Source organism: Amblyraja radiata, chromosome 5, assembly GCF_010909765.2.
Source record: "Amblyraja radiata isolate CabotCenter1 chromosome 5, sAmbRad1.1.pri, whole genome shotgun sequence".
NCBI classification, from domain to species: domain Eukaryota; kingdom Metazoa; phylum Chordata; class Chondrichthyes; order Rajiformes; family Rajidae; genus Amblyraja; species Amblyraja radiata.
Window position 1 is genome coordinate 22,820,377 of NC_045960.1, and position 15,296 is coordinate 22,835,672.

At 45.5% G+C, this 15,296-nt stretch overlaps 1 protein-coding gene across 5 annotated transcripts in view; it reads right to left on the bottom strand.

Moving 5' to 3' along the window:
* mia3 (MIA SH3 domain ER export factor 3) overlaps positions 1–15,296 on the bottom strand; it is a 77,812-nt gene that overhangs the window by 37,163 nt on the left and 25,353 nt on the right. For all 5 annotated transcript variants that reach the window (XM_033020755.1, XM_033020754.1, XM_033020753.1 and 2 more), the window contains one exon: positions 10,722–10,840. In XM_033020755.1, coding sequence (XP_032876646.1) covers positions 10,722–10,840 — 119 coding nt within the window. The remainder of the gene's footprint in view (positions 1–10,721; positions 10,841–15,296) is intronic.

The window sequence follows — 15,296 nt, forward strand, 5'->3', positions numbered from 1 at the left end:
GGTCACGAATGTTTAATGACAACATAGAATGGATGTTGAATCGTACGGTATTCAATGAAATAACTATACGATTTGGCACTCCAGATTTGGATCTGTTTGCATCTAGATTAAATCATCAATTACCCAGATATGTGCCCTGGGAGCCAGACCCAGGAGCAGAGTCAGTGGATGCCTTTTCCCTAAACTGGGGAGGAATGTATATTTATGCATTCCCACCATTCTGCCTCATAAACCGATGCTTGACTAAAATCAAGCAAGACAAAGCCACAGGCATTTTAGTAGTACCAGATTGGCCTACACAAGCCTGGTTCCCAAAAATACTGGGTATCATAGTGCAGCCATTAATGGTTGTACCTAAGAGGAGAGATCTCCTAGTAAACCCAGTTTCATGGAGCAGCCATCCACTTTCTGACCGGATTGATTTGTTGGTTTGCAGATTCTAAGGAGGCCATTTCAAGACATCGGATTATCCGAACGAACTGTGGATGTCATCACAAAGGCATGGCGGGACAGTACCAAAAAACAGTACGTCACCGTGGGAAGCTTTCTGCCATGCAAACGATATAGCATACAACACAGTTCGGATAACGGATGTCTTGGAGTTCCTATCAACCCTGTACTATGACTATAAATTAAGTTATAACGCAATCAACAGTGCCAGATGTGCACTATCCTCCTATTTAACACTGGAGGCAGGGCATGGGCCGATAGGAACGCACCCCTTCGTAATAAAACTCATGAAGGGAATTTACAATTCGATACCCCCAAGGCCTAGGTACACGGACACATGGGATGTGAACATGGTACTGAACATACTTCGTCAGTGGGGACAGCCAACGGCCTTATCTTTGTCTAAACTAACATTGAAAGTGGTAATGCTGATGGCGCTAATAACAGCCCAAAGAGTCCAGACACTACAAAAACTACGACTGGACTACATGACCAGCAACACGAATAATATAACATTCGTTGTTAAGGACCTGATCAAACAGAGCAGACCAGGAATGCCAGGGATGGAGATCCAGTTCCTGGCATATCCAGAGGACCTACAATTGTGTGTGGTAACACATTTACACCACTACCTGAGAGTCACGGAAAATCTCAGAGGCACAGAACAATCGGTCCTCATCAGCCACAAGAAACCACACCGAAAGGTGTCGACACAAACTATCTCCAGATGGTTAAAGGAGGTATTGGTGGTAGCAGGAATAAATACTCATATCTTTAAATCTCACTCCACCTGGGCTGCATCTATGTCGGCAGCAAGAACGATGGACGTGCCCCTTGATGACATCCTAGCAGCTGCAGGATGGGTGAACGAAAGAACGTTCCAGTGGTTCTATAATAAACCCATAATCGGACCTGGGGTATTTGCTCGTGCCATCTTAAGTTCTGTTACCTAGCTTCCCCACAGGTTTGGAGGGGAAGCAAATAAAACATTTATTTTTCCTTTATTTTAAAGCATCAGTGTCGTTACTAACTACGTTGTGTCTGAATGCTTTAACAATAATCTCATCCATCGTCAATCCATTCAGTGAGTGACGCCTGGATTCGTAGCCGGCGTAAAATCACAGAGCTTTGAAATCTTCACGTAGTCACTCACGTGACTCCGAAGTAAAATAGTAAGATTAAACGAGAACTTACCAGTTTGAAGTTTGATCTTGATTTTATGAGGAGTTACAATGAGCGATTACGTGCCGACCGCTCCCACCCTCATATTATCAAGGTCACATGGCAGTTTTAGTTTTTTCACAATCTTACTATTCTCAGGTCTTCTTAGTTATCTGTGATTTAACACCGCTGCTTTGAAGATTGACGCGCACGCAGACGGACGGCCCTTCTTCACGTAATCGCTCATCGTAACCTCATAAAATCAAGATCAAACTTCAAACTGGTAAGTTCTCGTTTAATCTTACTATTCTTTGGCAGTTGTTGAGACTCCAAGAAGGCGTGTTGCATCCCTGGTACCAAGGTCCAGGAAGTCTCAATGCGCTGCATGGCATTCTCAAGATTGAGGTGGAGCAGCCAGAAGTCTTTGTGCATGTTGGCACAAATAACATAGGTTGGAAAAGGAATGAGGTACTGCAAAATGTGTATAGGGTTAGGCAAAAGGCTAAAAAGCAGGACATCCAGGGTACCGAACTCCAGATAACTCTTGGTGACATGTGCTGGTGAGGGTTGGGACAGGAAGATAAGGCAGATTAATTTGTAGCTGAGGGGTTAGTGCAGGGGGCAGGGATTCAGATTTTTGGACCATTGCGAGCTCTCCTCGGGCAGAGGTGACCTGTACATGAGGGATGGGTTGCACCTGAACTGGAGGGGAACCACTCTCCTGGCAGGCAGGTTTGCTAGAGTTACACGGGTAGGTCTAAACTAGATTGGCCGGGGGGGGGGGGGGGGGGGAAGAAACCATTGCAGGACTGAGACAGGTGAGGCTAGATAGGATGGTAAAGACGAACAGCATACTTGTTCATCGGTCAGGGCATTGTGCAAAAGTATGTGATTCTGCAGCTCTATAAAACTTTGGTTTTAAACATGTCGAGAATTGTGTGCAGTTGTGGTTGCTCCATTATAGGGATGTGGAGGTTTTGGAGAGGGTGCAGAAGAGATTCACCAGGTTATGCCCTGGACTACAAAGTATTAGCTATAGGGAGAGGTTGGACAAACGTGGATTGTTTTCTCTGAAGGTTTGAAAGCTTTGGGTAACCACATAGAAGTATAGAAAATGATGAATGATGAGAGGCATAAATAGGGTAGACTCTTTCTCTGGATAATCGTGTTTTGGACAATACATTTAAGTAGCACAGCAGAAGTTTACTTTTAAAATCTCTTCAGGAAGAGGTGCAAGGTGGTAATTTGTAGAGTTGCAACATAACCATTGCATTACAGCAGTTATATAAATCAGTTTCCATTACGTTTGCAGCTATAAAACCAAAATGGAAGCAAAATAATTGGGGAAAATGTCACTTTAAATAAAGTGAAACTGACAAGTACTGTTCCTCCTGGCCCATGTATCACTTGCCTAAAACATTACTTCACTTCAAGACTACCCCTGCCTCCAACCCATGCAGCAATGTCCCACATTATCTAGTGCACAAAACACAGATAATAATAAAAATGGACAAATACATCCACATGGATGATTTTATTAACTAAAAATAAATATATGCACACATAAAAATCACAAAAAGCAACCTGTACCATTTTTTCCAGGTTGCAAACATGCACTATCCAAATTACACATCAGTCTGGCACCAGATAGCACAATGGATGTTTTGTGTAATGTGAATTTATTTAAACTACTTCTCAACAAATACTGGTCAAGGAGATACCCTCTATCATAATCTGTTCCATAGTAATGAAGAAGTCGCAGTTTTGTCTACGTCAAGGATTCAATTCAAAATGGATAAAGATTGAGAGTAAAGATTAAAATTATAGTGCATATCTAATTGATTACATCACCAAAAACATGCACAGATCACCTAATGCAGAGGAAATTAGTTTAACCTGGCATCATGTTTGGCACATCAAAGTGCCTGTTTCTGTGATGTTCTGTTCTATGCTGTACCCCAATGAACACCACATGAATAGAATTATGCAAAAACAGACAAAGAGCCAAAGATGACATCAGGACAGGCAATCAACCACGGGCGAATGTAGATCTTAGATTATCTGAAGAAGCAAAAGAGTGAGATTTTGGGGTGGTCAGGTGAAAATAACTGAGAGCTCAAGACTTTTATAACTTCCAGGTACCGCTGCCAAGGCCAGAGTGAAGTTTGTGGTTGTTACACAAGAGACATAGTTGGTTGAATGCTGAGATCTCAAAGAACAAAAAGATGAGCCAGTTGAGATTGCAACACGAGGATTAGATTTTTAAAACTGAAGGATTGCTGGACCCAGAATCACTGTAATTCTTTGTATTAATATACATCAATATTCTGAGATACTGTATGTGAAAAGAAATGCTAATTTATGTATTTAGTTGATCTGATGTGTTGGGAATACCATGTATCTGCGCACCAGCTACATGAACATATTTGGAGTCAAACATTTAATACATCACACACATTCAACCACATCCCCTTTACATCTACACAGTCACACAGGCCAATTCCACAAACTATTTTAAAACAGAGCCAACTTCAGGTTTAGGAACCCAAGGATAAGAACTAAAAGCAGAAATATTGAACTTAACATGAATTCTTTCAAGCAGCAGATTTGTCAGGGCTGAGCAATAAATCTATCATCATCATATAATATACACCAATTAAAAGTCTGATCTTGTGCGCATGTATATGCGTGTGTACATGTGTGTGTCTTTACATCTTCGCGATAAAAATACGCGGTAACGATAACATTCTTACATATTCCGGTTGACATTTTTCCCGTCGAGGCCGGGATCACCTTATCTGAAGATTTCATCCTTTATTTATTGACAATACAGATTAAAGGTGAAAATCGTCAAAAGACTGAATTTAAAACAACCTGCTTCTGCTGATGACGTCACAATGGGTCTGCTCCGAGCCGTCTCACAGAATCTTCCACGCGCTTCAATTGACGTCACCTCCCAGGTTATTCAAAAGACGCCGCAAATCAGAAACTCCAGCTCCAAAAGGCAGCGGACACCCGGAAACCCTAGTCCCAAAAGGCAACAAGCTCCCCTCTCCCTGCCTCTGCCCTCTCCCTGCCTCTGCCCTCGCCCTGCCTCTCCCTCTGCTCTCTCTCTCTCTCTACCCCCTCCCTCTCGCTCTCTAACCGCATCTGCGCAGTTGGGGGGCTATCCATAAGTGGATAGGGTGGGGTTGGGGTAAAAGGAGTGAATGAATAATAGTAATAATAGTCAAGGGGGGGGACGTTAGTGTGTGTGTGTGGGGGTGGTTAACAGTTGGTTAAACAACATTTCATTTGGACCTCAACGAGGTTCAAATGACAAATAAATTTGTATTGTATTGTATTGGTTAGTGTGTGCGCGCATGTGGAGGGGCAGTTAGTGTGTGCGCTTGTGGGGGGCGGTTAGTGTGTGTGTGTGTGTGTGTGTGTGTGTGTGTGTGTGTGTGTGTGTGTGTGTGTGTGTGTGTGTGACGTCACAGGCCCCCCCCCCCCCCACAACGTGCGCGTTGAGGGGACGGGACCCAATGGGTCCCACTTGGTTTAGTTAATCAATATAACACTCATATAAGCATGTGTAAGAAGGAACTGCAGATGCTGGTTTAAACCGAAGATAGACACAAAAAGCTGGAGTAATCTCTGGAGAGAAGGAATGGGTGACCTTTCGAGTCGAGACCCTTCTTCATATAAGCATGTTCTGTCAATGTTTAAACATGTTCACATTCGTAAAGAGACATGCACACACATCTGCAACATCAACAGTACAACCGTGAATAAATTCATATAGACTTGACTCAATTAACATTATATTCATGAAGTTACCAATAACTCAAAAAACTTGTAAACACACAGGGTTACTTATGAGATTCGCACTTATGTTTAGTGTTAAGTAACTATATGTATATTAATGTATAATTGACATTAACAGTAGCATGTTACCAACGAGACATGGGCACAAAGTACAGCTTGATTCCTGGAATGGGGATGCCCTATAAAGAGTGATGAAACAGACTGGGCCCATAATCACAAATTCAAATTCAGAGGTAATCTCATTGATGTATACAAATGTCTGAAGGGGCTTGAAAAGATGGATGTTGCTCTACTGACTGGGAGGACCAGATCCAGGGATCACAACTTCAAATCCAGGTCTAGGCCATTATAGACAGAAATGAGAAGACATTTCTTCATTCAGTAGGGTGTAAATTCTTGAAATTCTCCACCACAGATGGCCACAGAAGATCAGTGAGCACAAACAAGACAGAACGACAAGAGCAAGGATATTAAGGAAATCATGAGACATGGGATAAGTGCAGGTAAAAGATCAACTGTGATCTGATTGAAGGCTGAAGTAGATACCAAAGGTCAAATGGCCACTCTTGCTTCTATTACTCATGCTCACATGGAGCTAGGACTCATAGGACATCGAAGGAAGACACATAGCTGCATTAGCAATATGTTTTTAAAAACAAATTTCCAATAAAACACTGCTATATTCAACACCAATTTATAAAGTCACCACAGGTATATTTTCACAAAAATCAACAAAAAATTAAAAGATCACCATTAAAGTGCAACAACCCACATGCATGCAGCCACACTAACAGTCAATTTATAAAGTTAATATAGGTAGATTTGCACGCATGGTTAGGCCAAAAAATATATAAAGTTGCTCCCTATATATTAATCGAATTACCTTAACAATACAGTTTATGTTACCCTGGAGACATGCACACAAACACATATCAATATTACGGGTAGAATTACATAAGATAACCATGGGAATGTAAATACATTCACACACTTACAATACATTTACAGCAACAACAAAAAATAGCGCAGGTCTTCTGTATATTCAAAAAGGCTCAAGCTTGTCCAAAAGGCCTGTTTCCGTGCTGTATGACTCTACGACTATGTATCATTCAGTCTATACATCAATAGTGTTATTGGTTCTATTCCTTTGTAGCATGTGCACATTCTGTATACACAGCACTATTGCTACCCACATGGCCCCCATAGGACAATACAAAATGTTCATGTTTGAAAGCCTTTTACATATAGCTTAGCCCCTCAAGTGTTCAATGTCAGTAGGACTTGAGACAGCAGTCTTGCCCCACAAAACCTTTGCATCAGCTGCACCAAATTCAGGGCACGTACTCCTGCAGCCTGGATTGCACTAGCTGGAAGCATTTATGGACATCTCGTTGTACTGGAAGACCATCACATTTCAGTTAGACGTTTGGCTTGGCATGACCTACTATCTACTGCATTGGAGACCTTCGGACTACCTTTGATCGGATTTAACTGGCTTTATTTTGCACCAAACGTTATTCCCATATCTGTACACTGAATGGCTCGATTGTAATCATTTATTGTCCTTCCGCTGACTAGTTAGCATGCAACAAAAGCTTTTCATTGTACCTCGGAACACATAACAGTAAAATAAATTAAACTAAACTATGCAATTCCGGGAACAACCCATAGATCAGCGAGACAGACCTCTGTTCACATCCTTTTCCTGACCATCTTTGCAAAGTATGCAGTCCACAATGAGGTGGGTGTCTCATACTCATCACAGCCATCCCAAGGACAATGTGCATTCTACAGTGGAACTCAGAGTGTTCAGAAGGGATCTGGCAAGGAGGGCCCCCTCTCACAGCATCCAGCAGGATTCTGGTGGTTGCAGGATGTTGTGGTGATGGGGCACCCTGCCAGATAGTTTGACAGTAAATTTGAAGCATCTACAGCTACAGCATACACAGTGACCGTAGGTATATTTAGGAACAGAGCACGCCTGGGCTGCGGTTCTGGGGCGAATGTTGGCGCAGTGCGGCTGGGCTTTGATTTCTGGATAAGTGTTGGCGCAGTGCGGAGCATGGTTGGGCTGTGGTCTCGGTGTAAACAATGGCACAGGGCAGAGTGAGAATGGGCAGAGGTTCCCGGCTGTGTGTTTAGGCAGTGTGGAGGGTAGGCTGCGGTTCTGGGGTGAGGTCTTGGTGCTGTGAAGAGTGTGACTGGGCTGCGCTTACTAGGCGAGTATTGGCATAGTGCGGAGCGCAGCTGTGCTGATGTTCCTGGGTGAACATTGGTGCTGTGCAGAGGGTAGTTGAGCTGCGGTTCTGGGGTGAGTTTGCCACAGGGAGGAGCATCCACTGGGTTTCGATTCCCAAGCAAATCTCAAGTATTCATAGAATCATAGGAGGTTTCTATGTAGCTCTATTATCTATGCCAGAACTGACAAACGACTGAGACCCCCAGGGTCCTGCCTCCACTACCCAATCAAGCAGTGAATGTGAGACATCCACCGCCCTTTGAACGAATATGATAACTTTAACAGCTTTCTAACCCTTGATAGACTAGATAGGTGCAAGATGCTGCGGGGCATGGCAACTCTTTGCATGCGATCCCAGAAGATTATTGACTGCGATCGTTCCACTCTTTTAACAGTTGTACTCATTGGTTGATTCGATTGGACAGTCCGCAAAACAAAGCTTTGCACTGTAATGGTTCAGGTGACACACACATTACATTTACAGTGATCTCTGTACATTCAGAGACACACATTTACAGTGAAGGAAGACACGAAATGCTGGAGTGACACAGCGGGACAGACAGCTGACACTGGAAAGGGTGACGTTTCGGACCCCGGTACTCAGAGAGACACGGAACTGCAGATGCTGCAATATTGGCCAACACACCAAGTGCTGGGGTAGCTCGGCGGGTCAAGCGGCAGCAGCCACACACACTGTGGAGCCTGCAGCCCGCTGCCCTTCGCCCGGCTCTCACTGATCCAGCTGTCAACATGGGACTGGCCGGGCCGGGCCAAGCGCCAGCCCCTGTGCGGCCTGACAGCTGAGCCTGCTGCCGGCCCCCGCTATCCTCACCTGGCCGATGGTGAGCGCAAGGGTCCCGAGTGCGTGTGTCCCCGGCGTTGTCGTTGTCGGGGGCCCGGCGCTCACAACAGAGGCGCTCATGGCGGCCGCGCGGACGGACACTGAGCAGCCGCGCTCGAGGAGGCCTGGTTCGGCCCGCGGCTTCTGACGCAACAATCGGTGCCGGCTCCTTCACGTTAAACCCGTTAAACACGTCAACCGACGGAGAGCGTCGTCGGAAGCGGCGCGCGCTGCACGGGAACTGCAACCGATACATTGACTCCCCTGCCGGCAACGGTTCCGGATGGCTCCACTCCGCCTGCAGCGACACCCACTGGCAGCATAGCGACCGTGACTGCACTCCATCGACAGCGCCATCCACCGACAGCACAGAGACAGTGACTGCACTCCAACTACAGCGCCACACACTGACAGCACAGAGACAGTGACTGCACTCCATCGACGGCGCCATCCACTGCAGCTCCGGGGTGACTGCACCCCAACTACAGCGCCACTCACTGACAACAGCTCCACAGTGACTGCACCCCAACTACAGCGCCTCACTGACAACAGCTCCACAGTGACTGCACCCCAACTACAGCGCCACACAGCTCTGGATGACTCCAATTCGTTGAAGGAAACAACAGGCTGAGTTACTCCAGCATTTTGTGTCATCTTCGGTGTAAACCAGCATCTGCATTTCCTTCCTACATCCTTTTTCTTAGGCTGTCCTTTGGGATGACTCATTTCCATTCCAAACCCTTTGGCTCTGAAGCGGCAAATGAGGTCAAGGAAATACTCGAAAGGACAGCCAAGAATTCTGGGCCTTCACATTGTCCCGCACAAAAAACTCAAGTGCCATCCCAGCTGCAGCTCCTCCAGTTCGGCAGGTCAATGCTTAGAGATTCCTGTGACTCCGTGAAGATGTGACTCCTCTTATTCAAGGAACCTCTTTCCTCCTGCTAACCTCTTACCATGACAGTGTTCATAGTGTGCCTGCTTTAGTTGTCAACCTGGTCTGACTATTGGAGCCAGGGCGCTGTTGGCCTTAGGGATGCAAAACTGGTTGGTTTGCCTACCTGTGTAATTGGAGAACACTCTGGTGCTGCGATATGCCTGTGGGTAGTCCCTTTTGATGTGAATGTGCATAGCCCTTCTCTAGCGGTATGGTGTCTGTAGTAGTCCCTCTGGTGCTCTGTGGGGATTCCATCTGGTGGTTCGGTGTCTGTGGGAAGTCCCTATCTGGTGCCTTGAGGTGCCGGCAGTGGTAGTCCATGTTGTGGAAGGGTACAGCAGAACAGGTATCATTCTATGCCTGGCTTGACGTCTTTATTTTCAAACTGATGAATACAATTTTGGGCAGTACAGTGCTCCAGTAACCCAGGTCCGATCCTGACCTTGGGTACGGATAGTGTGGAGTTTGCACGCTCTCTCCTGTGACACTATTGGTTTCCCCTTAGTGCCCCAGTTTCCTACCATATGTCAAATATATGCAGGTAGCCATTGTAAATTGCCCTTTAGTGTTGGTAAGTGGTTAAAGAATCAAAGCGAAATTGGTGAGAGGAAGTAAGAGGCAGGGTTACAAGGGAAGTAAAGGGGATGTGGGGTTGATGGGATGGCTTTGCTGAGAACGGAGCAATTAATTGAATGGCCTCCCTCTGTGTTGTCTGAAGTCAGAAAGCAGAGCTCCTCATTTTCGGGCTCCCCCCCAATTTAACAAGTACTTTACCAATGGCAGCAATGTTTTGAGTAGCCCAGGTGCCAGGCTTTGGAATTCCTTCCCTAAACCTCTCCACCTTGCTGAAAGATGATATTCCCCAAAACCTCCTTTGCCTGAGATTTTTGTCACTATTCAGGGATTTCCTTGTGTCTCAGTGCCAACTTGTTTGACAACCCCGTGGGGTGTTACGACAAGTTAGACTACATGTTCATAAGTTTGTAGGTTCTAGGAACAGAATTAGGCTGTTCAACCCATTTAATCTACTTCGCCATTCAATTATGGCTGATCTATCTTTCCCTCTCAACCCCATTCTCCTGCCTTTTCTCCATAACCCTTTACACCCTTGCTAATCAAGAATCTGTATGCTGGTTACTGTTGTTGTATGAGGAGTAGGTCAGGTTTGGGACCTCAACACACACCAAGGATGAGAATTATCAGAGACTAAATTACCACAAATATCTGGCACTCACAGCAGCGCACACCAGCGGGAAGCCGAAAGGGGAAGAATAAACAGAGGTACTTACGGATTCGGAGAGGGAATGAGCAACCGGTCCCAGGGTGTTGCTGGTAGCCATGATGACCCCTTCCAGTGCGGAGATAACCCACGGCAACCACTGACTCTTTTCCTGGGAGGCCGGAGACCCTGACATTCCACATGGAACACAAAACAGTGAATGAATCAACTGCGAACAGGAAACATCACATTCACCCGTCCATTCAGGTGGAAGATTCTAGTACCTGGCTGGATTTGTGTTTGAGGAATCCTGGTTCGATTTGTGTTTAGGTGGAAGGATAGAGAGTCACTTCAACATCTCAGACTCCCATCGCGTATGACAAGATATACAACACATCACAAATTACAAAAACAAGACCAACTCAGCCACCAGCAACAGTGCCTCTCTGGCAGAACAGCTCAACCACTTATTTGACCGCCATGAGAGGAGAGAGACGGTCATGCCCACTACTCCAGCTCCAGCACCCAACAGCCAGACACTCATCATACAGTCTGCTGTTGTCACACACATACGCTGGAATATTAACATACGGAAGGCAGCCGGTCCGGACAGAGTCCCAGGATGGGTTCTCAGAGACTGTGTTGTTGAGCTAACTGACGTATATTTACAAAAATCTTCAATCAATCCCTGGCACAACGCATGGTCCCCACATACTTAAAAATATTGGAAATAGTGCCAGTTCCGAAGCAGACAGCCATAGCCTGCCTCAACGACTACAGGCTGGTTGCACTAACACCAATAATTATGAAGCGCCTGGAGAGATTGGTCCTTAAGCACATCAAGGCCGCTCTCCCATCAACCCTAGATCCACACCAATATGCGTACAGAGCAAACAGATCAACAGACGTCGCCATTGCCACTACCCTCCATACTGTACTGCTCCACCTGGAACAAAGGGGAGCATACGCACGACTGCTATTTGTGGATTGCAGCTCTGCATTCAACACAACCATACCCGGTAGACTGGTCTCCAAGGTGTCCGACCTAGGCTTCGAACACAACATCTGCCTTTGGATTAAGGTCTTCCTAACGTACTGGCCACAGTCAGTCAGGATGGGACCTCACCACTCCCCCACTCTGACACTCAGCACAGGAGCTCCACAAGGCTGTGTGCTGAGCCCCCTCCTCTACTCCCTCTATACCTACGACTGCTTACCGACCCACAGCATGAACACCATCATTAAATTTGCAGACGACACGACAGTGGCGGGGCTGATCACTGAGGGCGATGAGTCAGCTTAGAGAGAGGAGGTACAGAGGTTAATAGGCTGGTGCTCAGAGAACAATACAAAGAAAACAAAAGAGCTCATCATTGACATCAGGAAGAAGTAGGGTGACCATCCCGCACTCCACATAAACGGAGAAAGAGTGGACAGAGTCTCCAGTTTCAGGTTCCTGGGCACCCACATCTCAGCAGATCTCAGGTAGTCAACTAACATGCACTCCCTGGTAAAGAAGGCACAACAACGACTTTACTTCTGAAGATCACTCAGGAAAGTCAACTTGCCACAACAGCTGCTAGTGTCATTCTACCGTTGCTTCATAGAGAGTGTCCTGACACATGGCATCCTGGTGTGGTGTGGCAACAGTTCTGCGGCTGACAAGAAGGCTCTGCAGAGAGTCATCAATACAGCCCAGAAGATCACCAACACGCATCTGCCTGCCCTGGAAGAGATCTATAGCTCTTGTTGCCTGCGGAAGGCATCACGCATACTAAAGGACTCATCTCATCCCGCACATCACTTGTTTGCCCTTCTGCCCTCAGGAAAGCGTTACAGGTCCATCAAATCACACACCACAAGATTAACAAACAGTTTCTACCCCAAGGCCATCACTCTGAACTTGTTTCCATTGTCGTTATTATTTATCTGTTACGTTGGAGTTTTGCTGGGCACCCACAGTGCGCCTGAAATTTTGTTGTATGTATTTACAATGACAATAAAGTGCATTATTATTATTATTATTTTGTTTGAAATGCAGCAACTTCTGCAGTGCAGTCACCAGAATTTTCTTTGAGTACCTGGATTTTCTACCGGCACCGTGGGAGAGCTGCCCGTCCCTGCTCAGTTGCCACATTGTCAAGTGCTCAAGAGACTGGACGATAAATGGCAGAGTGCAAGTGGCTGCTCAGACCATTCAATCCGTGTGGGCTCTTCTGAAGGGCAACTGAAGGAGTGCTCGTTTATTTCCCCCCTCCAAGTATTGTGTGCAGTTTTAGTCACCCCATTGCAGGATGGAGGATGCGGAGGTTTTGGAGAGGGTGCAGAAGAGGTTTACCAAAAATGATACCTGGATTAGGAGGTATTAGCTATAAGGACAGTTTGAGCCAAACTTCGATTGTTTTCTCTGGAGTGTCAGAGGTTGAGGAGAGATCTGATGGGAGTATATAAAATCCTGAGAGGCATAGATAGGGTAAATAGTCAGGACTTCTTTCCCAGGTGGAAATGTAAGAAAAGAGGGCATAGGTTTAAGGTGAGAGGGGGACGGTTTATAGATCTACAGTGCATTCAGAAAGTGTTCAGACCCCTTCACTTCTTCCACATTTTGTTACATTACAGCCTTAATTTAAAATGGATTAAATTAATTTTTTTAATCATCAATCTACACACAATGCCCCAGAATGAAGAAACAAAAACAGGTGTTTAGAAATTTTTGCAAAGTAATTAAAAAGAAATAACTGAAAGATCACATTTACATAAGTATTAAGACCCTTTGCTATGACACTCAAAATTGAGCTTAGGTTCATCCTGTTTCCTTGATTATCCTTGAGATGTTTCTACAACTTGATTGGAGTCCACCAGTGGCAAATTAAATTGATTGTACATGATTTGGAAAGGCACACACCTGTCTATATAAGGTCCCAGAATTGACAGTGCATGTCAGAGCAAAAACCAAGCCATGAAGACGAAGGAATTCTCCGTAAACCTCCGAGACAGGATTGTGTCGAGACACAGATCTGGGGAAGGGTATAAAACAATTTCTACAGCATTGCAGGCCTGAAGAGCACAGTGGCCTCCGTCATTCTTAAATGGAAGAACTTTAGAACCACCAGGACTCTTCATAGAGCTGGCCGCCCGGCCAAACTGAGCAATCGGGGGAGAAGGGCCTTGGTCCGGAAGGTGACCAAGAACCCGATGGTCACTCTGACAGAGCTCGAGTTCCTCTGTGGAGATGGGAAAACCTTCCAGGACAACTATATCTGCAGCACTCCACCAATCAGGCCTTAATGGTAGAGTGGCCAGACGGAAGCCACTCCTCAGTAAATGGCACATAACAGCCCGCTTGGAGTTTGCCAAAAGTCACCTAAAGGACTCTCAGACCATGAGAAACAGGATTTTCTGGTCTGATGAAACCAAGATTGAACTCTTTGGCCTGAATGCCAAGCGTCACGTCTGGAGGAAACCAGGCACCGCTCATCACCTGGCCAATACCATACCTACGGTGAAGCATGGTGGCGGCAGTATCATGCTGTGGGGATGTTTTTCAGCAGCAGGAACTGGGAGACTAGTCAGGATCGCTGGAAAGATGAACGGAGCAAAGTACAGAGAGATCCTTGATGAAAACCTGCTCCAGAGCGTTCTGGACCTCAGACTGGGGCGGAGGTTCACCTTCCAACAGGACAATGACACTAAGCACACAGCCAAGACAATACAGCAGTGGCTTTGTGACAAGTCTGTGAATGTCCTTGAGTGGCCCAGCCAGAGCCCGGACTTGAACCCGATCGAACATCTCTGGAGGGACCTGAAAATAGCTGTGCATTGACGCTCCCCATCCAACCTGACAGAGCTTGAGAGGATCTGCAGCGAAGAATGGGAGAAATTACCCAAATACAGTTGTACCAAGCTTATAGCATCATACCCAAGACTTGAGACTGTAATCGCTGCCAAAGGTGTCTCAACAAATTACTGAGTAAAGGGTCTGAATACTTATGTAGATGTGATATTTCAGTTATTTCTTTTTAATTACATTGCAAACATTTCTAAACACCTGTTTTTGGTTTTTTATTATGGGGTATTGTGTGTAGATTGATGATAAGAAAAATGAATTTAATCTATTTTAGAATAAGGCTGTAACGTGACAAATGTGGAAAAAGTGAAGGGGTCGGAATACTTTCTGAATGCACTGTAGGTGCGGGACAAGTATTTTATATAGAGAGTGGTCGGCGCCTGGAACCCTTTGCTGGGGTGGTGATGGAAGCAGGCATGTGAATATGCAGGTAATAGAGCAATGTGGATCACATGCAGGCAGAGATTAGTTTAACTTGGCATCACGTTTGGCACTGATATTGTAAGCCTAAAGACATTTTCCTGTGCTGTACTGTTCTAGGTTAAGTATTTATGCAAATTTCTTTGCAAGATTACTAGTCTATTGATACTGGTTTATTATTGTCACGTGGGACAAATAGTGAAAAACTGTTTTGGTTGCTCTCCAAGAAGATCGCACCCTATGTCAGGTAGTGCAAAAAGGAAAATAAACAAAGTGGAGAATAGGGTGTTGCAGCTACAAAGAAAGTGCAGATAAGGAAAATGTACAAGGCCTGCGACTGGCAGATTGGAGGATTGGGATTGCACTCCTAGCATATGA